The sequence below is a fragment of the Apteryx rowi genome, unplaced genomic scaffold (genome assembly GCF_003343035.1).
Source record: "Apteryx rowi isolate R43461 unplaced genomic scaffold, aptRow1 scaffold_1, whole genome shotgun sequence".
Taxonomy (NCBI): domain Eukaryota; kingdom Metazoa; phylum Chordata; class Aves; order Apterygiformes; family Apterygidae; genus Apteryx; species Apteryx rowi.
Window position 1 is genome coordinate 1,067,310 of NW_020447196.1, and position 23,927 is coordinate 1,091,236.

Here is a 23,927-nt window from a genome sequence, read left to right on the forward strand (position 1 = left end):
CCAACTTGCTTCCCTGCTTGCATAGATTCCGCCTTGTCATCACTGAAGTCAGACACCGCTCTCAGAGCCACTCAGCAAATCGAGTCTGTTTTCTCTGTATGTGAAGATCCCTAGAGCATGCAGAAAAAGCAGAGGAAAGACATACCATACAGAGCTGAGAGCAGAACTGTAGCCCATGAAATCTGAAGAATGCATCTTGCCAGAAAGTACAAGCATATGTCAAATTTGCAGCCTAAAGCACCTGTTTTTTCTAAGCAAAACACTGATTTCTTAATGTTGGCTGAGCACCCTTTTACTATAAAAGACAAACTATCTACATTACTCTCATTTTTAAAGAGAAATAGGAGCCAGTCATTTGTGAATCTCTCTCTTTATACTTCAATAAACAAATTGAAAAATATTTTTTGTCTTACATTCATTTTAGAGAATTTTAAGAAATGCCAGCAAATAAAATCTTGAATCCCACAAACAATGCATGTTTTATTACACTGGTTCAGGTGATTCTTTTATATTATTCCATAAGCCTATTGCAACAACTGAGTAGTAATAATGACTTGCAATATAGTTAGTGTCTTCACCCTTAAAAATTTATACAGGTGTCTGCAGGCTATGTGATCTAAAATATTTCATGCAAAGAATGGAGAAAAGGAAAAATGTTCTTTAAAAAACAGAGAGAAGCTTGCAGCTTTTTTAATTTCTAATTAATCTTCACACAGATAAAAACTATCAGATCTCTAAATGGTAGTAAAAAATTATGCACCATACTTCATGGAATAAAAGTCTGTAGCAAATACCAGATTAATGAATGAAAAAGCCCCTCTTAGTTTGTCTGCCTCAGTGGCTATGCTGCTGTTTGCTTAATGATCACTCTTCTACAGTTTAGATATCATGAAGTAGATGCTAAGGTAACTTGGAGAAGCACTAACCTCTATTATCTGTACAACTAAATGTCTGCAAGTTTATGAGGTCAGTCTCCCATATTTCAGTATCCTCCACTAGAATTCTCACCACACTCCTCCATTAAAAACAAAACAAAACCACCCTTCTATCTCTTTAATATTCAACTTAGTCAGGCAATCCTGCATTGTGCTCTTTTCTGCTTACATTAGCAAGCCACATTCAAATGGCATTTTTAGACACTTGCTCCTTCTGTGTCCTGTATCACAGTAGAATATGAACCTAATCTAGATTTTTTTCATACACACTGAAGAGCAATCATGTCATCACAGTAATATCAAACAGGCTTAAACAAAAAGAAAAAAAGAAAAAAAAAAGCAGCAGAAGATTACTGTGTCCCATTGCAAGTTCAAGTGCATTATAACAATATGAAATTCAGTTTAACAGAAATAACAGGATCAGCATTACTGGTCCATCTAAAAGTGCTACAAAACTTCCACTCAAGGAGCTCAGTATCTCCTCGTATCTGTTCTAGTTGCCGTGTCTGTGTCCCCACATGCTATACCAGGACACTAGTTCAGCACTAGCTGTCCACTGCACCATCCTGCAGCATGTGTGTCTTTAGACATCTTCCTTCCTTGTACTGACTTTATATGGTCCAAATTAGTCTTTGAGATTTGAATTTTTTTTTTCCAGGGAGTGGTATGGATTTAGGACACAAATGATTCTATGCTGTTTTTAAAACGTACACAAAAGATAGGCTGATGGAAGCAGTCCAGAAGGGTTAAAAATATCTTAGCTAATTCTTCTTTCTTTCTTTTCCTTTCATCCTGAATATTGACAGGCTTCATTTTCAACCAAAAAGCTCCTATTTGCTATCCCATATTGTACTGTGTTATGTAAATGCACCCAGTTTAAGGCAATGCTAGCTCAGCACTCTCACAAAGAACAGATGTAAGTTCTCTCTCCACCTTTTCGGTAGCAATGCCACAGAGATAAGGACAGCCCACATACAGAATATTAATCATCGAGACACCTCTTTTCTTCATTTTACTATTACCAGGGATAAAAGCAATGGTTAAGGAAAGCTCTTAAACATTTAGTACCTGGGTTGCTTTGAATACATCTTAAGGATCTTTGAGAGCATGGGAAGGACAGGCATTGCTAGAAAGACAAGAGATGGAAGAGGTTAAAAATGAAGAGGACAGAAAGGGCAGGGGGACAAAGAGAAGGTGGTCCATACTTATACCCACTCATCCATATAACATGACAAAAGCAAGACAGTAAGACAAATATTCAGCCCATTTATCTGCTGTAATTGCTTGCATATCCATGCTGTTCTTTTGCACTTGCACAGCTATACACAGCTCTGGACTATTTATAGAAACGGCATAGGCTTTAGTGAAAACCAATCAGATTTTTTAAAGTCCTTTTAGGAGGCTTGTTTCTGTATCTGCATCATTTCAAAAAGGGAAGTCACTGGATAGTGTAACTGAATATCTATTCTGATGCTGTCTATCTGTAGAAGAGAACAAAATCATTGAAATAAACATARATGCCTACTGATATTTTTAAGATGAAAAAAAAAAAGGTATACCTAACAGCTAGCCATAGTAGATAGCTGTACTAAAATACAAATTTTTCACTGGTATTTGATGGTGACTAGCTGTGTCAATGTTGTTAGTCATGAAAATATTTATTTTCCTTATACAGGGTTTCTGTGCTTCTTTGCTTTGTTTAAGAAAAAAAGACAATGCTCATTTCTCATTGTGGAAAACAGTACAACAAATTATAAAGTGGTGTAAATTGGTTTGAGATTGTTATGTCCTTGCAAAATAGAGGCTGGGTATAACACATCTTTAGGTAAGATTAATTAATAGAAGAACATACTGACACATGGGATTACATGGGATTGTGGAACTGCATTTACTTCAGTGATAAAAGCCAACTTTAAAGCGTTGCTTCAAAACTAGCATAGGAAAGAACAGAGGAAATTCAAAGACAACTTTATAGCCACTATCAGATTCCTTGTTAGGAACAAGCAATCTCAAGAATATAAATGCATTATAATTTAATGCACTTAAATTTAGGTCCTTGAATTTTGCAGTTTAAACAAAGGGTCTGAAAAAATAAACTGAAAATTCTTTTGAAATTGTAGCATTTATAATACAAAATACTAAAGATTCAATCTCTGCAAGTTAATGTCAAGCATATGTTGATAAAGATGGAATTTTAGCTTATTTTGCTTAAATAACTAGACCATCCATAACTTGAAGACGAGTAATGAGTACTAGACAGTTTCCTCTGAGTAATCAATTTTCAATCTAGCGTGAGTCAGCAGTGATTAACCACTGATCCTTTGCATTTGGATAATGACAGTTAGGAAGTATTTCTTCTGTAGATTAATGCTAAAGAATATACATATATATTGCCTAGATGGAAATTGCAGAACTAGCTAAATCTGACCTACTATCAGATAATCCATTCATAAAAATCAAATATGCTTCTAGGAATGTAACTCTTACCAGATTCATATAGTATTTTGGAACACCCACAGTTGTGTACTTGTCTCACAAGGGAAAAAGTAGTTGGTGAGGAAGGTCTCATAACCATATGCAGTCTGTTTTAATATGGGTAGAGAGAAGAAAGGGCAGCAGAAACATACCTAATAGAACAGAAGTGCTAGACTGACCTATTCAGGGACAGATTTTTGTTCTTTCCCTCCTTCCACAAGATAATATATCTATGCCAACATTACAGTAGCATCTCTATGAATTCAAGATCACCATAGTTCACAGTCAGTGCATGCACACTCCTGCACTCTCTAAAGGGCTGAAAGTCTAACAGCAATGCAGGGAAAATCACAGACAGAGAAAATACCATTTCAGCCTGAGCTACTAAAATGCCTGATCAATGAGAGGGAAAAAAATAGGAAAATAACATGAACCTCTTGAATATGACAATAAAGTTCCTGCTGAAATCCTTATTCAACAGTAGTAAGGCCATGCCTGTTTGACTTAGTAGGAGAGGCCATACCAGGTCAAATCACAGGTCCATTTAGCCCAGTATCTTGTCTTTCACAGATATGTAAAAGTAGATATCTCAGGAAGGGTATAAAAAATGAGCAAATGTATCATGATATTTTCCCTAAATACCATCCTAGACTTCCAACAACTTATTGTTCAGTAGGTTTTTTAAACAGAATTCTCCAGCTTAAGTATGTATTATGAAGTATGTGCATAAAAAAAAATCTTAGTTTACTTTGAACATGCCACCTGCTAGCTTATCTGATAGCCCCTGGTTTTCGCCCTCTTGGAAGAGGCAACAACTAGTTGCTCTCTATTCACCATCTCCATGACACTTGTGATTTTATAACTTGTCTCATATCTTCCCTCAGTCAGCTTCTGTCCAGACTGAAGAGTCCTAGCCTACTTAATCATCCCTCACATGGAAGCTGTATTGCCTTTAACTGGACCTTTTTCAGTTCTGCTATATCTTCTCTAAGATATGGGTACAGAATTGTAGATATATTCAAGATGGAAGCAAACCATAGATTTGAACAGTGGCATAGTTATATACTCTGTTTCATTCTCTATTCCCTTCCTGGCAATCCCTAACAAATGATTTGGTTTTTGGACTGCTTTTTTGAGCTGATGCTTTCATGAACTACATATCAGAATCCTAAAAACCCAATCCTGAGTCATAATGGTCAGCTCAGAGCCCATCTTATGTGTGAAGTTAAAGTTTTCCCCAGTGCCTCACTTTATATTTACCTATGCTGAACTTCACCTACCATTTTAATGACCATTACACTCAGTCATTCTTCATGGTCAGCCCTTGTTTTTACTATCTTAAATAACACAGTACCATCAATTAATTCTCTCACCTCAGTATTCACCCCCTTTTCCAGTCCATTTATGAATACACTGAACAACACACATTCCTGTGTAACTCCCCTGGTGACTTCCCACTGTCTGGAGACCTGACCATTTACTCTTGGCCTCTCTTTCTTATTTCTTAATCCATTTCATCCATACCAAGATCTCCCCTCTTATCTCATAGGTGGTTATTTTTTTAAGAGCTTTTGGTGATTGTTCTTGTCAAAAGCCTTTTGGAAATCCAAATAAACTATATCAACCACATTTTTCTTAGCCTCATACTTGCTGACTCTTTCAGAGAATTCTGGTAGGTCTTCAGAACATGATTTCCATTTACAAAGCTATAATGATTCTTCTCCCATATACTATATTTATCTGTGTACACTCTTATTCTGTTCTTTATCTTTTTCTGGTAAAGGTGTTAGACTAACAGAGAATGGAGGGAGAGAAGGCAGGGAGAGAAGAAGAAAGAGGGTTGGGGGAAAGAGTATAAAAGAGAATCTTCAGCAGGTAGAATAATTTTACAATTCAAATCTAAAAAGTGACAGCATGTACCAACATGTGAGACTAACAGCACACCAGCAAAGCAGAGTGCTTGCAACAGTGTGCAAAGGCTGTCAACATCCTAACTGTTGTCACTGCCCAGAGTACGGCTCTCCAGCATTAGAATCTCTTCTAATCTGTGTGTTTTCTACTACCGCAACATTTGCATAAATCACTGGTATTGTGACAGCATCACTGTAATCAGTCTTGCAAGGACAATTCTACAATGATTCTGAAATCCCTTTAGGGATAAGACCGTGCAGTGCCTCCTGTGGTCCTGATTACTTCTTATGAGCTACAGAAGTCTTCTGTATGCACGTTATGCATGTGGAGTTTTATTATAAATATGGTTCACTACAGCAGTCAAACATCTTGTTTCAGGATATAAAAATTATACAGAAGGTAGATTCCATTTAATGTTATAAAATGCTTATCAGTTGATAGATATTCTAGAAAAGATTCTTGAAGTCCCTTCAAACAATAAATTGCTATTCTCATAAACACTTTCTTAAGGAATGTGGAAAAAGTACCTACATTGCACTTGAACTGCACTGGTGTCCTAAAGCTGAACTTTAAAAGTAATACATTAATTATTTTTGTATATTCTGATTTTTTTTTTTTTTTTTTTAGTGATACTGGGATTTGCATGAATCAGGGCTTCAGAAGATGGTCTCTAATTTTTGTTTGATTACTGATGTTTTTCCTGTCCAACTTTTCTCATCAGTGTTGCTGGTAACAATTCTTGTAGTGGAAGGGATTGCCGTTGCACAGAAGACACAAGGTACAGATTTGGGTTGATGATTTTCTTTCAAAAAATGTAAGAGTTTTATAATTTTGAATTAAGCAAAATAAGTCAAAGAAGGTATTTGCATTCAGGTACTAATAGCTCTTCAATTAAAAAAATGAATCTCAGTATTTTCCATTTTCCCCCTTATTTACTGCATTTTTTCCAATTGACCAGGCCTTCAAGTCACAAAGAACATGGAAGTTCACTCACCCAGTTAAAATTCTAAGGTTTTAGACCTTAAAGATGGGAAGAAACACCACTTTTCTGTATCTGACAACGAGCTTTTCAAACAGTCCACCCACAAACGTTTTTGAAGCCAACGCCTCCCGAAAGAGGAAGGCAACAGTTTTGCAAACCTTATTTTCTCATAGGTGGGAACAATCCATGCATAGGAGAGAAACTCACACCTACAGAATTTTCTTTATCAGTTTCTGGAGGAGAGACTAAGGTTTCACTCCCATAAACCAAAGGCTGCCAAGATTCCAGTGAAAGGCGATGGAACCTACCAGAGGCAGCTAAGACCCATTTCAGCATGGTCTCCCTTCTCAAAGGTCTCCAGGGAAAAATTGCATAAGTATAAATAACATTATGAGAGCACCCTCTGTGAGATTTAGGAAAATCTAGCGGAAATGAAATAGCTTGTGTCTCGTTCTCTCCAGTTCTGCAGATATCAAAGAGAAAATGCAAAGATACTTTACAAGAATGTCAGAGAGATCACACTGTTCCCAAGCTCTTTCTCCATAGATAAGGAAACCTGGACTAACAAAGTTCCTACGAATGGTCCAGTGAGGCACACTAGCTTATTAAGCTACATAGTCTCAGCCAAGGATCATACTTCTTTGTACATCTGGAAGAGAGCTTTGATCTTAAACGAGACCCTTAGCTACCAGTGCAATCTATCTACAGCTAGTAATTTTACTTCATTAATTGCCATTGCTGTATTTCATGTATTTACATATTATAAGCATTCTGTTATGTATTATAAGCATTCAGTATTCTAACAAATTACTGTAAATAAATACCCAGCCTAAGGGTCATGTACTTCAGTATACTGTGGTATCAGGGCCAGAACTAGTAAATGCTTACAAATATTTTGCATTATATTTGCATAGGGATGGAAAAGAAGCAGGCCATAAAACAGTGCTGCTATATTGCCAGTCACTGTGACTATTTGACTTAGAAACAAGAGAATCAAGAATTAAACTCATTTGGGTAAAAATTACTTCCTCTCCTCCCTTCCTAAGGATTACTGTACAGATCTCATACTCCAAAACTGTGATTTCTTCAGGATATAACACATTGCTAAATTAAACAAAAGAAGATTTTGCTAGCTAAATATTAAAAATTGGCATATGCAGTAAGAGGTTTTTCAACCAAAACAAATACCTTTCTCCTTTTATAGACTATTGCTCTAAATAAGTGTTTTTCTTTGCAAAATCAAATTCGCATGCTTGCAGGAGACATTTAATCATGATTTTTTTTCCCTTAAGGTGGGCAAAATATTGGAGTGAACCGCATTCCTCCTACCCAGTGTGATAATTGGGTACGGACAAGTAATGGAGGACACTTTGCTTCGCCAAATTACCCTAACATGTACCCACCAAATCAAGAGTGTATCTATATCTTAGAAGGTACAGGCTCCATTTCTATTTTGCTGTGCTGTAATCTTACTGTCAAATGGATAACGCTGAACTGTTAAGACTGTGTCATTTTACTGTATTGTCAAGTAACCTATAGCCATATTGGTAACATAATCAGTTCTGCAGTCATTTTGTTGAGAAAGAAGTTGAACTTGCTCTCCAAAGTAATGACAACAAATGAATAGAAAATGCAAGCATTCAGGAATTAACAGTATGGAATAAGACATGTCTCATATCTAGTAAGAGCAGCATCAGATCCACTCTAATCTATGAAGGCACAGAACTAATGAGATACAAATTGTAGCTTAATTGTTATCTTACTACCACTTTCAATGTTGCTGATAATAAACTGCAAAAGATGGTTGAAGACCATCTTCAGCATTTACCAGAACATATTGTATTGTTCTAGGGCCATCTCACAGGCAGAAAACCTTTATGCTGTCTTTTATTAATAAAAAAAGACACATCTGACTGGCACCATAGCACTTTACTAAAAATACACAGGTTTGTTAGCACTACTGAGGTCACTACTAAAGTTATGTGACAGGAACAAAAAAATTCATTAACAAGAAAAAACACATTCTAATGGGAGTATCCTGGATAAAGACTGCAAGGCTTAGGACACTAATTATTTCTTTCTCTTATTAAGATGCATCCAGAAAACCACTGAAGTCAGCTAAAAACACTAAAAGCACAAAAAGCTAAAAACACAGCTAAAAAAGTCAGCTTTTTCATCAGATTCATATCAATTAATTAAAATATTGCAAGCAACATGTCAGTGAGGTTTTACTTGTGCAGTCTAGTACCGGTTAATAGAGGCCATCATTTTTGTTTGTATGCATGCATTTCTAGAGTTTTGCATCTTCCCTGTAACTGAATGCACAGTAGAGCAGATATCCCATCCAACTTCAGCGTTGGGACATACCAGATCCATTGCTGGACCTCCTTTGTGCAAGGCAGTTTCCATAGGGCACAGAATCAGTTTCCATGCCTTTATCTTCACAGTCGGTATACAGAAGCATTGAGAGGACCTCACTGAGACAAGTGCACTCCACAGTGCCTAGCTAAGATGTGGTCCTTCCTGCAGACCACTGCCAGTATGTGCAAATTAGCAGGCACAAATTTGTTTCTCTAACTTATATACGAGTATGGCATCACATCTAAACAGTCTAGAGATGTATAAATAAATCCTTTTTGCATCCAGAAGAACCTGACAACATTTGATTCTTTAACTGTACCAATTAATATCTGAAAGCTGATACAGCATAATGGATGACAAGAACAAAAACCACTGAACTTATGCATACAATATAAAGTCCCAGTTCCAAACTGGGATGCAGTCTACAAATCTACAGATGCAAAAGTCAGGTCAAAAAGTAGCCATAGCTGCACTTCATCAGGATTTAGGGGGCTAATCCAAATTCTGATGTTAGGCTGTTACTGGTTCAGACCTATCAACATTTAAAATCACCTGCATATTGATAATATATATGAAGCATTACACTTTTCTGAACAGTCTAATAAAATATGTCTCCTTCTACATGGGCCAATGGATCTCCATATTTGGCTTAATTTTAGGAAATATATCAGTGAGTTGTTCTTGGTATCTTTTTCTTTTCCATTCTTTTCTGCATCTCTTAATGTTTTGTTCTCTCTTTTTGTACTTTGCTTCCACAGAACACTGATTTTGTTGTACTTTAATATTAAAACTTGTTTGAATACTTTTGAATACTTGTTTTGAATACTTTTGCTGCTTTAAGTTTATGCAGTTTCTAAATGCTTAACTTTTCAAGAAAGATCAAACAAAAAAACTTCATAAAGTTTTATGGAACAGTATCTTCTACACAATCATAGTTTTTGAATTTTTATTTCAGTATATCTGAGTTTTTATGGCAGACTGACGGATTTATTTTAAGAAGTGTCCAGTATCTCTTTTTTTATCTATTTCTGAGGTTCTCTCCATTATGTCATATCTTCATATGTGTTTTATATATCTTCATTTAATATTTTGCTCATTTTTTTTTATGTCTAGCTGCTCCACGACAAAGAATTGAGTTGACCTTTGATGAACCTTATTATATAGAACCCTCATTTGAATGCCGGTTTGATCATCTGGAGGTTCGAGACGGACCTTTTGGTTTCTCCCCTCTCATTGATCGTTACTGTGGTCTGAAAAGTCCTTCACTAATTAGATCAACAGGGAGATTTATGTGGATCAAGTTTACTTCTGATGAGGAGCTGGAAGGAAAGGGATTTCAAGCAAAGTACTCATTTATACCAGGTAAGTATGTCTAAAATTCTGATTGAATTAATGACCATCTGCTCCCATTGAACTTTGTTTACGCTGGCAGTCTAGAGCTGTCATAAGTGCTTCTGAAGTCAAAGTGACAATGTGATAGTTAGAGGTGTCTCAGTCCTGCTAATCCTACRATATACTCAACTAAAACAACTTTGGAAGATTGAGCAAAGGGAATTATAGGCCTATACTTTTCTAGTGAAGAAGTCAGTTGATCTTGTTCATACCTGTTCCATCACTGGTGGAAACAGAAGGAGCATTTATGTAGACTAGTAGCTGGCATTTTCAACAGCCTGTCTTCTAGGAATAAGACATGATGACAAAAACACCTGAAGCCAATCTACACTAGCACTTTCAGCCGGATAAAAAAAATTTAAATCTCCAGTCTGAAAAGCCAGAGGAAATATCTATATAGTCTAAGCCTCAGCTATTAATATAACTAGATTCCCTCAGACCACAGATTTGTTCTTTGTTCAGACAAAGTACTGTGTAGTTTACAGGACATGAAGGAGAGTATAAAATGCTGACAATGACTTTAGACAGACAAAAACTACATCTGCTCTGTGGGGCCACTTAAAACTAGCAGGGCATTCTTTTTACAAGACAATTTGATTTGATCTCCTTGTGCAATGCTTGATTGCTATACTTCATAGGTACTGTACTTGTGTAGTTATGAACATTTTATTGTCCTTTGGGACAAAAGACAATATAGAATTGTCAGCTATTACTACTACTATAAATGTATACACTGGCATAACATTTTTATTTCCTCTTTACCCAACTGTCTTTACTCCTAGAGCACATGAAAACACTATATGTAATTATATACTACTGCTTATAGAACTGTATACCCTGCTAGGGATTGAAACTTGGAAACTGTTCAGATTAACATTGTGACCAGTCCACGGGGAATACTGTGCTAAAATGTTTCCAAAGGGACAGTACTTCTGCATTTTGCTAAGTCCATTTCTAAAGGCATTTCATTAGCATCACTTTCAAAGCTGACTTAGCCTAGTCCCAGGCTGAGGCTTTAAATATACATTTAAAATGTATGTTATTTTCACAATAGATTGTAGGAACTGAAGGATGGATATTTTTTCTTTCCTTCCTCCACATTTGCACAAAGTACAGTAAAATATTTTGGGATTGTGAAAATGGAGGGAGACATGCACACACACCCCACTTTTAAACACTTGGCATTCAGTTCACAAAGAAGGTTGAAAATCTCTTGCAGAATTTTGCAGACASTAATCATAGATGTCACTACAGGTAGCTAAAACAGAGGAGGGTAAAGAAGGCATTTTCTTAACTCTAGAGTCTTAAGCTCAGGATTTTTGCATTTTAGTGGAAGTGATAAACTCCCTATACAGAAAAACATTTAGAGGATTACAGAAAGAGCCAAATTCTGGATATTCCATTTGGAAAAAGATTTTGTCCAAAATGGGCATACACTTTCGTATGAACTAGTTCCTTCTTTGAACAGACTAACATTTCACACATATATAGATACTATAATGTCCCAAAACGTGGTGATTTTCTGTGCCACACCTGTGTGTGCCCGTATCTTTTGAGTTTGCATGGTGGTTTGTAAGGAAACACTAACTTGATCATTGAAACAGTAACCTTGGACATCCAAGCCCATTACAGACCCACTTTTAGCCAAAACCTAGTCTCAGTGAAGTCAAGCACCATCATTTAAACATTGTGAAAACGTATATTTTTAACTCACTAGTAGTATATGCAGATATGTATTGTATATATAGATGTTGCATGAAGACAAGATTAGATGAACAACCAAGGCTAAATTCTGCTTTCATAAAAAACGTCTAGAATTGTGCTAATGAAAGAGGCATGGGTACCTGAGAGAAAAATACAGTCTTTGGTACTGAACTGCCTTTCTTTATATTCATTATTAATAGCAATTAGCAATTCCAAAATGTTAATATATTCTACTGCACCACTAAACTACTCCAGTTCAAATTGTACACAGCTAGACAGACAGCAATCAGATCAAAATGTTGCGCACAGAAAGACCCGCTGTACTCCTGTGGAGCTCCAGTGACTTCAGTGGAAACTGGCACAGTTACATATCAGAACGTAGAATGATACAGCAACAAAATACTGAATAATACTTTCTGGTGCTATGCTGGACATCTCAGCTGTCACTATTGAACTACCTTATTCAGATATGGTCAATTATTGTGGAATGATGCATCAGCTAAAAAAATTATGTCTCTGTACCCTCCAATTGATTCAGTAAACTTTCTGGCAATTTCTACTGTGACATAATAAAAAAATTGACATCATCTTCAGATTATACAAAACCTTGAAGTTATTCTCAAGCATTAATAGCCCTTGTGATTCATGACTTCTTTCTATTACAGATCCTGACTTCACTTACCTGGGAGGTATTTTAAATCCCATTCCAGGTCTAGTATTACAGTACCAATTTTTTTATATAAGAAATTTTGAATTAATATCATATTGCATTTGACAGCAAGGTATATGTTCTCTCTAGACTGCCAATTTGAGCTCTCAGGAGCTGACGGAATAGTACGTTCCAGTCAAGTAGAACAAGAAGAAAAAACAAAGCCAGGACAAGCAGTTGACTGCATATGGACAATTAAGGCCACTCCAAATGCTAAGGTGGGTTTCATTCATATAATTCAGTGTATAATGGGCTTCCAAGTCATTAGTAACAGGTAATAAGTCATTAACTGTGATTTGCATAATGTCTCACTTTCACTGAAATGAACTATGTATCAGTGGCTTAGGAAATCCAGATAGATGATAGTTTCTGAAATTAAACTTATACAGCAAGTCCACAACTGTTTTCTTCCTAATATTTGAAATTTAAAATATAAAATAAATCTGAAAACTGCTTAGGCAACATTTTTCAAGGGCCTTTGACTTGGCCTATTTTATGGGAAAAGTGCAGGCAAAAATGCTGGCTGAAGACTGATAAACTCCAGCAAATCTTGCTGCCATGGTTTAAAATTTTGCTGCCAGTGGTTCTACTGGGAATTTGGTTCTGTTCAAAGTCAACAGAAGACATAGCTGCTCCTCACCCAGTCTTATTCACAATCTGGCACCTTAGCTAAAACCTATTTTCATCAGCAATCTGAGATAAAATGAAGGGCTTTACCTGGAAATGGCTGAGGCACTGGCACTCCTTGCCTTCCGACTTTGCTGTAGTATCATGTAATCTTAAAGTGCCATAATAAAATTTGCTAGAACTTTTCTGCCCAAGCCCTAAAGGGGCATATTAGATGTTAGAGCTAAAAATCAGTATTAGATACTTAACTACCTAACATTTATGATTGGCCTTGCAGAACTATAGTCTGCTTAAGAAAACAACACTATCTTATGCTCATTATAAACAGCTTGAGCATTATTGTTGGGCAGAAAGAAGGATAAAGTCCTATTCGTAATTCCAAAATATAATAGCTTTAGCCTGCTTTCAGAAAGAGGACCTATGTGATGTTGCAGAATCACATATTTGTTAATTACTTATCAGTTGCAGTGAAGAATACATAATTTTTTTTCCCAGTAGCACACTCATTTGTAATTTTGCTTCTAAGTGTGTGTGTTAAAGTGAATACCACTGTTTGAATGTACCACATGTACATAAAATCAAAAAATATTTTAAGTAGCATTGTCTGCCAAGATCACAAACATATTCTATGGTTTCTTGCATAGTCCTAAGGGTTAACTAACCAGTCTTATTTTCCAACTTCCAAATTAGTACTAAAACAGCAACCTAAATGATATTAATAAGACGACAGGACAAGAGAGAAACTAAAACTGTATTAATGTATCTGAGCCTTTGAGGAAGCGACTCAACTCCCAAGAGCACTATACTAGACTAAGTAATAGCAGCAGTTCTTCCAAAAACAATAATAAAACAATTTTCTCTCTACATTTGCACTTGAGTGCACTGGGTCTTACTCTTAAGTATTTTAATAAATTATTGAATGTTGCCAGAAGGCAGAGTTGTAGTTGGGTCAGTCTTGAGATTAGATCATCATCCTAAATTATTGAGTTAAAACATTACAGAAAAATAACTCTTGGTATTCAGACAGTGGTTTCTCAAACTTCAATTCTGGCAGAATTATGATAATAAAATACGGTGCAGTCTCATGAGAAAAATCAACATAGAAAATTCTTAATTTCTTCAATTTTATTTTATAATAACAATAAAATTGTAGAACTGACACGACTGCAGCAATGAAAGGACTTTTAAAAGTCTGCATAATAGAAATTTAATAAATTACCTCCAGGCTTCATAAAATTATTAGAATAGTTTAATCAATATAATCCAAGAGTGAAGCCCTTTTATATCTTATCCTCTCTGGGCATCTGAAGCCTTGACAAGATCTACTTGCCTGGCACGCTAACCAGAAGGAGCTTTTGCTGAGCTGAGCCCTTTTAATAGAATTTTTCTTTTATTTTCATACACAGAATAGATCTATTAAAAGTGTGCTAATTTATTTTTAGCTTCCATTGTAATTCCACAGCAGATATATAAAGGCAATTCTTAAATGAAAAATAACACGTTTCAGACCAAATACTAGCACCCGCAGCTCACCCCCCCATCCGTGAGACATGATGTCAATGGCAGACAGGTTCTCAGCACAGCCGAGAATTTCTGCCAGTAAATCTGACAAAGACAGTGGCAGAAGAAACGTATTTACTGAATAACACTTTGCAGATTGTGATGCTGAACACACACGCAAAGTCACAAGGGAAAATACTTACATATAACAAAGTACTATTTTCACAAAACAGAGTGAGATGAAGCATGAGATAATATGGCACAGGCTGCACCTTCTCACAGCATGCGCAAGGGAAGAAAGTGCTAGCCTCTGGAAAACACTGGGAGAAAAGGAAGAGCCAGAGTGTACGGGTGTTACCAGTCTTTTACTGTATTTTTAATAGCACCTGTTAGGTGTATGGTAGGGAGGGATTGGTTTTTTCCACACAAAGGTGTTGTTTTTGTTTTAGTGAAATCTTTAAAATTCAGTTTTAAAAGGCTTTGGCACTAGCTGAGATTAAAAATGAGATACAGCAAAAGGGCAGAAGAATAGGTAATATAGCAGTAATAAGCATGGTGTTTGTGCACCCTGTCTTCCCTTCTTCACAAACTCAACAGGAATTTGCAATTATTGCCATTAGGCAAACGCATGAAAAACTGCACTGTGGAAAAGCTCGTTAGCATTCATCGTATCAGCCACAGAGGTAATTATAAACTGTACTTAAAACCCGTACAGTCAAGACTCAGGCACATCTGAAGAATGTGCTGGAGACCTCATGGATTAGGACCTCCTCTCCCACGGATTAGGAGACCTCAGCCTCCACATGGACAGAGTCTTCCTGATGCAAAATGGATATCTTCAAAAGGAATTTTTAAAGTTTAAGGATGGACTTTTCAGCATACTTTGGTGGCTCAGTTACAAACCTCATCAGCTTGCACCAGAATTTTGAGAATTCCGATACAAACATATAAGGAATTTAAAAGCCCTACAATCTTCCAATGTATAAGTTCTAACTGAATTACAGTTTCTTTCATGACTGATCCAGCCAGATAAATTTTTTGCTAACTCTTCAAGTGCCACCTTAGGCTTCTAATTTTCTTGCTACATATAATGATCTTCCATATACATACATGCCTTCGCCTGGGTYATAATCTACTTTTGGAAGATCTAAGATTGGCTTAAATAACTTATTAACTCTTTCTAAATAGCCAGTTTACTCATTCTCCTGCTTCCATTTTTATCCATATTATTCGTGTTTTCATGTTTTATGTCTTCCATAACACTGCTACAGTTCAGTAATTAGCCTCCAGCCTGAAACTACAAATTTTAATTTCCTTATTTTACGTCAGAGCTTTTCTGACTAGATTCCTTCTAGTATTTTTCACACTGTTTTTATGAATTAAAAAGAAAGGTAAGAGAACAGTTCAAAATACTAGTACGAATTCTGTCAGCRTATTTATGGGTTTCTTGTATTCCTTCTAGAATAATAGACTACATTTAGCAGAGTTGCTTAGAGCTTTATTCAGCAACAGTGTGTTGCTTTTCAATTTTCTTGCGGAGGGAAAGGGAATACATCAGAGCACATTGTTAACTAAAAATTGTTTGGGGGAGTGGGGAGAAGTGAAATACACAGAGATACTTAAGACAAATTCCAAGTGATATCCAATACTGACATTACATTTTTAATGCATTTTAATGTAATTTTAAAAACATGTGCAACTCCCAGTTCACAATAGGTATAAGGGGACGGAACATCTTATTCAAGATTTGCCAATAAGCTAAGAAAGAAAATTTCCTTCTGTGTATTACTTTTCCTGGAGATGTTCCTTTCTCTTTTCTAACAGATTTATTTGCGATTTTTGGACTATCAAATGGAGCATTCGAATGAATGCAAAAGAAACTTTGTTGCTGTATATGATGGAAGTAGCTCTATTGAAAACCTGAAGGCCAAGTTTTGCAGCACTGTAGCAAACGATGTGGTGCTGCAGACGGGGACAGGCGTGGTACGCATGTGGGCAGATGAAGGCAGTAGACTAAGCAGATTCAGAATGCTGTTCACTTCATTCGTGGATCGTAAGTAGATTTTAAAGTACCTATTTCTCCTGGTATCAGGGTACTTCAGGCATTTAAGGAAAAGCATCAGCTGTATATTATGCAGCAGGAACACACCAAAAAAGTGTTGTTTCTGTTTCCTTCACATACAGGTAGGTAAATCAAATACTTRCTTTGGTATAGTTATAAGCACTGTTTCTGAAGAAAGGTTTTCCTTCTCTGTTAAAAAGGATTATTTTTCACCTGAATTCAATAATAATACAGTCTTAGGCAAAGTTCTTCTCACAAAGAGTTCTACAAACAAGCACAGATTTACTTGAAAGAGAGCAACAGGACTCAATGCCTTCTCCCACTAGCACCCAGCTTCCACTTCCCTGCCAGACACCACCCCAGGCTCTTCTCAGCCCACACTCAAGGTTCAGAAGGCTAGAAAATACGTGTAACCCTGTAGACTTTGGATCTTCTTCCTGTCCACAGCCCTACCCTCAAGCTTCAGATCTGGAACAGCACCCACTGCTGCTACCTCCTCCTCCAATGCGTTGTTGCTCTAAAAATAGTATTCTCACATGCACTCCCTCAACGAAGCCCAGCTATGTTGGACAGCCATGGTTGAGGCAGTTAAGCTCAACTTTACTAAGCAGGCTATACTAAGAGCAGGGCTAGATGGTCATTCATCTCATTGTAAATTGTGACGCTTCTTGAAAGCATGCTTTTTGTGAGATTTTCTCCTGAGAACTTTCTCTCAGAACTTAATTGAATTTTGCTGCCTCCCGTATTTAAAAAGGGCTACAGCATCCACATTGCAGAACCACAAAACCGAGAAGTGGCATCGTCAGCACAGAGGTAGACAAAGTTTGGAACTGCAGAGCAGATCTGCAATACATTGGTAGAGCTGAATAAAACCTATCTGCCATCTAACTTCAGGAAATCAAAACTACAGTTGTGCTAAAGGTTAAGTTTTCAGTAACTTTTGCTTGTAGAATAAATAGTACAGGTTTGGCTTTAAAGAAATAACTCTTTTGACAGTACTAACATGTCTGTAGCCAGTCCTGAAAAAGATCCTGGTCACCACCTTGCAGAAAAGTTCAAGTTACAGGTACAAGGTAGATTTTATATTCTGTTCTGTAAAWCAGTAAAGTTTAACACAGGATAAAAATTACCTTCTGTAAAATAATCTTTCGAAAGTGGCAGCGATTTTTAAGAAAAATATTGTGTTGCTTATTTTATGTACATGATAGTAAGAAACAATTACATCCTTCCAAAACTGATCTATAGTTTAACATAAAATAGGTTAAACAGATTAACCTAAAATAGGTTAAACAATAAAAATAGGGTTCAGTAAACTAAAATAGGGTTTAGTAAATTTTTCATACTGTGATTTTCAGTAACTACCACTTTTAAGCACTGCTTGCTTGTCAAACTTCTAATTGCTTTTCCAGTACTTTTTATTTTTCAATATAATTATGAGCATTTGCAATAGTGCAAGTTATTTAAGCTTTCAGTCAGAAAATGCTATGAATTTTGCCAGAGGAATTATTGATTTATTTTATAAATATTGATTTTTTATTTTTTTTGCATATAAGAGGCTGAAACGATGACTACTCCTAAGGTTAGATAACTTTTCAAATTTAAGATTTTAAAGCAACTCAAAAGTCATTGCCAAAAGAAAGTCTGTAGAGGTATGTGGTTGTTCTTACTTATCTTCTAACTTGACATACTATCTTTTCCTTTTCTCATAGGGTAATTCAAAAGTATGGGTCTGAAAAATAAGTTTAATGTATTTTTAAACAATCTAGTGCTAAGCAAATATTCTAACTGAAAAGAGTGAATCCATGCTTATCTTCTTTTCAGATCATTAAGCTATTCATAATTATATGAAGCCAACCATGAAAACAATCAATATTTCTGAAAAGATTTACATAAATGAACTAACTGTGCATGACAGTCACTTCACACATACCTGGTGCTGCTTGCAGATTTGACAAAGTAATTCAGCTAACAGCAGTGTTAAAAATCAATGTATTTGATTTTTGGCTTGATTCAATACATGAATAATGCTAGATATTAACAACACTGAACATTGTACCAGTCTTAGGAAGTTACAAGAAAAGTCTGGTTCTGTCCTTGAAGACTTGGGGACTGCACCCAGTCAAACACTGGGACTGTTAGAGAGACTCTACTCTCCAAATAACAAATAACAGAAAATGAAGTCCATGTGTCCCATCTTTATGAACATGTGAACATAAGCCATTAAAGAGACTACACAGGAACATAAACCGTGATGGTGGATGGAGAAGCAGCAGCAGAATGCATCATTCAAAAAGATACAAACATGAAAAGGTTCCCCTATACAGGGAAATAAGGAAGAGAATGCATCTTGCATCATAATTCTTCATCCGCTATTCCAAAAGCCGTGCAACTCCATATGGGTCCATACTGAAACATTAGCAAATACACATGGATCCTTATCAGCCATTCTGGACACCACTTTCATACATCTTACTTTATCTCACAGTAAAAAGTATTTTCAATAGACATTGTAGCCTGTTACATACATATCCTTTTTAAGCTATTCTATATAAAAGATAAATTGGACCATTATTTATAAAGCGAAGCTTGCACATTCTTTCCAAATTGAGGGAAGAACTACCTAGATATTTTTTCCCAGTGCATGCCAAGAGGCCAAAGGTTTGGAACCAAATAGTAGAGTGTCTATCATACATCTATGCTATTTAATGTATAACTGACTCCACTAATAACAGACATTTCTGTGATAAAAATATCACATTACTGAACCAGAGAAAGGGAACACCAACTTCTTGTCCGATGTTCTGAAGCCATAAAGAATTCACTATGTATATTATACAACATCCTGAAGAGATATTTTTATATTTTTTAATGTGAAGAACATTCATGGATGCATAAAATCTTCTTTAGAGGAACTTTCTAGTTAATTTATTTCTTCAAATTTCTAACTATAGCTAGCTAGATAAAAAGCTAAACTGTGCTCTCTCTCAGTTCCTGCATTAGCTCTAATAGGAGGATCTAAGAGCTTTGATTCACAAGCAGGAATGACTTATATGCCTCCAGTTACCAAAATCTCTTGCAATTACTGAAACACAGTTCTGTGCAAGCTGAAATCTGATTTGCCTTAATATATTACTGGGCTCTAGGAACTGCTTCAGAACCAGCTATGCCATCTACACAGCAGATGCACAGCAGATTGAATAAATATATAATTGATGGGGAGCGTGTGATTTTTAAGTATTTTGTTTTTAAAGGCAAGTATTAAAGCCTTCCTCCATTATCTGTGGTGGGTGACTGTCTCTTTCTGCTACCCAGTTTGAGCATGAAGATTTTGTTTGCAGCATTGATAATACATCTGAAAGCAACCAAATGAACATAGAGTAAACTACCCAATAATAAGTGATATGCGGGAAAAGTCATTGTGTTTAAACTGTAAAGAGATAAAGAATGAATATGGATGTTAAAGAATATAATAGGAATTTACTATTTGGGGGCAATGTGTGAGTTTTGGAAATTCCTAATATTGTCTTCCTCTTCTTTTCTGCAGCTCCCTGCTCAGGCAGCACTTACTTCTGCCATAGCAACATGTGCATCAATAATTCTTTAGTCTGCAATGGCATTCAAAACTGTGCATACCCTTGGGATGAAAATCACTGCAGAGGTGAATACAAAGCAAAGTGTAACCTTTATGATCCAGGATGGTCAGTTTGCCTTTCAAAAAAATCATGAAAGGTCTTTGCCCAAAATATCCTGAAGACAGCTGTACTATTAATCTCAGGAAGGTGTTTCAAATTTTTAATTTAAACTCAGGAGGTATATGAGCATAGTGAAGATTGATCCTACTGCTTTATAGTTAAAACCTTTCTTCCTCTTCAAAATATTCTTTCCATTTTAAAAGGACATTACCTTAATAAGAAATAGAATTTAGTATTTGCCAGGTTGCATCCTACCCATTCCTAAAATTTAAATGAAGCAAGGTTTGTAGGGACAGGTAATATCTTTTATTAGATAAAGTGATACAGCTGGAAAGAGAGAGACAAGCCTTCATGCACAAAAGGCCTTTTTTCAGGTCTGAAATATAAGCAGCAATCTTCAAAACTAAATACAGTTTTAAAGCATTTATTTTGCTTTTAACTTGTTAATCATTTAGACCATCTGAGAGTTAATGCAACTGCTGCATATGGTAGTAGAGGAACTGGGAGGAAGGAGGGATTGTTAGCAAAGTAGGAAGTCATTATCACTTACGGAAAACAGACACACATGTAAATCACTGCTTCTAGAATGCGGCAGGGGAGTAGTCTTGTTGAAACCATCACAACTACAGTAGGACTGTTGCAATCTCAGCTTTAGTAGGGAAAATTCTCATGATTTGAAGAAATTGTCATTTTACTAGACCACATAGAATAAAAATGTATTTACCTGTGTTGCAACAATAACTGAATTTTCAGAGTTGGAAAACAAAAAAAAAAACCACAATTTTGAATTTGTTTTGTGACAAATACAACAGCATAAATAGATCTGAAAACAAAACAACTCTGGAAAGTTTAATTAAAATATTAGCTCAATTTCAAAGAGAAATTCTTCTTAACTGAAGAAGGGGTCAAAACCAGAGAGTTTACATTTATTTASTAAAAGATTTGTTTCATTTCTCTGTTCATAAGCCGTATTTAAAATTGTATTTTGGGAAAACATTATCAAGAAAAAAAAATTTTCACACATTTCTAATAGATACCCTAATGCAAGGTATATTATGCAAACTTTCCAGTTAACAAAACTGATCAGTGACCCCCGAGTCTTCAATACAACAGAAAGTTTCCTCTAAGCAATTCTCAGTTTTGATAATATTCAATATGTTCCCTCTTTGGTGTAACTTCCATTTCCTATCTCTACGAGTGTTTTTGAAATCTTGCCTAGAATCTGCAATTCACTAACCTGCTGCAGCATTTCAAAAATGAATTCCATAAAGACTATATAACAGTGTGAAAAAAGTGTCCTTCTCAATATTTGTAAATTGATGTGCCTAGTGCTGAATGATCTACCATGTTTTATGTTAGATGAAGTCTAAATTCTGCTTTAATACTTATACAGCAGACAATTAAAAGACTGCTGAAAACTGGATCCATCTTGCTATCCAAGGTAGACTGAAGGGAGACTGATGCAACTAAATCAACAATTTTCTCAGCTTCTGCATTTGTGTAAGCTTCTCAGTTGTGCCCTAATACTTCAGGCACCTAAAGTTGTCATTTTGTCCATATCCGCAACTGCCTACAATCTGAGCATGTTGACACCTACCTTATGCCTAAGCCCAGTGAGGCTTAAAAAGAAAAAAAGAAAAAAAAACATAGCAGTAGCGTCCAATTTCTTTTAAGAAAATAAAGACTTCACCTTTTGCATAACAGCTTTTGATGAGAACATCTTCCAAGAACTAAGAAATCTAGGAGCAGATGAGAGAACTGACATAGGACTGAAACCTGTATTTCCCACAAAAGTATGCTAACATTAAGTTCTAAGCTAGAAAAGCCAAGGGGTGCAGTCATCTTTCACATTAAAGCTATAAACATAAGTCAGAGTAAAGAGTCTAAACTCTGAAGTGGAGCAGTATTTCAGACTTCACCACCCTTATTTCTTATTGGCCAATTCCTTGGAACTGTTTAGTATACGGCTTGGTTTGGATAGCGTACCATGGTGCACGGCCTTGGTTTGGATAGCATACCATGGTATCTAACTCTCGTCATGCACTGCGTCGTGTACTTAGGTGCCTGACACACAGTTCCAGATGTTAGAAGCCAAATATCTGAAAACAGCATGTAACATTTAGGCAACTACATTTTTACTCTTAAATGCTTTTTTTCCTAGTGATTATTTTAGATTCTGTTAGTGTGGAATTCTTTTAGTCACCTAGAACAAGTACTTTTACAAAACAGAAAACTGGAAAAATTTGTCTTCAAATAGGTGTTTTAAGTATGTGAAACCATCTTAATCTGATGCTGCCATCTTGTGTGTTTTCATAAGAAGTGCTACCCAGCAGTGCCACAGGATTTGGGTTGGTTGGGTTTGGTTTTTCCCAACTGACTTGATTACTGGACTGTTACAGTCGGAATGGATCGGAACTTCCCTGCCCTGAAATAGGCRTAACGGAGTTATGCAACAGACACTGTCATTAATTTTCCAGAGTGAAAACAAATAGCATAGTCAGTTTTACATCATTGCTGTTATTGTATCTTACTTTTAAAAAAAGAAAAAGATCATTTTAACTCTAGGTTTCCATCCACTGTCAATGTGGATATTACCAATAGCACCAAATTGTGACAAGGAAGCAGCATCTGCAGCTGTACAAAATCCTCTTTAAACCAAGGATCTTAGAACGTGAACTGAATTTGTATAGGTTCAGAAATGGAGCTGCATCCTAATGGAGTCAGCATGTGCTAGCCACAGAGTTCTGCTGTCACCTGAATTATCATATAGTAGCTATTAATAAAGACAGGGAATTAGACCTGCTGAACAAAAGCACAGATCCAACATGACAAATCTCAGTGACATACAATTGTAGTCTCCAGTGCCATGAAGTCATTATTCACTAATAACATAGCACCCACATGGTGATCAGAATATAGTTTGATTTGCTTTAATACATTATCCAAAAAAGTGAATAATAATAAAAACTTTATATTAATCCCCATTTTCTTTGCAGAAAAGAAAAAGACTGGATTGTTTGAACAAATCACCAGAACTCATGGAACAATCATTGGCATCACATCAGGGATAGTTTTAGTTCTTCTTATCATTTCAATTCTAGTGCAAGTAAAGCAACCTCGCAAAAAGGTTATGGCTTGCAAGAATGCTTTCAATAAAACTGGTTTCCAAGAAGTATTTGATCCTCCACATTATGAACTATTTTCACTAAGGGACAAAGAAATTTCTGCAGATTTGGCAGATTTATCAGAAGAACTTGAAAACTATCAGAAAATGAGACGCTCTTCAACAGCTTCTAGATGCATTCATGACCACCACTGTGGCTCTCAGGCCTCTAATATAAAACAAAGCAGGACAAACCTCAGCTCCATGGAACTTCCCTTCCGCAATGATTTTGCGCAACCTCAGCCAATGAAAACATTTAATAGCACATTCAAGAAAAGTAGTTACACTTTCAAACAAGCGCATGACTGCCCTGAGCAAGTCATAGAAGACAGGGTTATGGAAGAGATTCCCTGTGAAATCTATGTTAGAGGAAGAGAAGATACTGCACAAGGTTCATTGTCTATTGACTTTTAA

General features: G+C 36.1%; 1 protein-coding gene across 1 annotated transcript; it reads left to right on the forward strand.

Annotated features, from left to right (window-relative positions):
* Positions 1 to 5,984: 5,984 nt before the first annotated feature.
* Positions 5,985 to 23,927, forward strand: NETO2 (neuropilin and tolloid like 2). Its single transcript, XM_026059685.1, has 8 exons — positions 5,985 to 6,099; positions 7,596 to 7,736; positions 9,778 to 10,026; positions 12,426 to 12,449; positions 12,560 to 12,687; positions 16,421 to 16,649; positions 20,203 to 20,316; positions 23,347 to 23,927. The coding sequence occupies exons 1-8, from the start codon at positions 5,985 to 5,987 to the stop codon at positions 23,925 to 23,927; spliced, it is 1,581 nt and encodes a 526-aa protein (XP_025915470.1).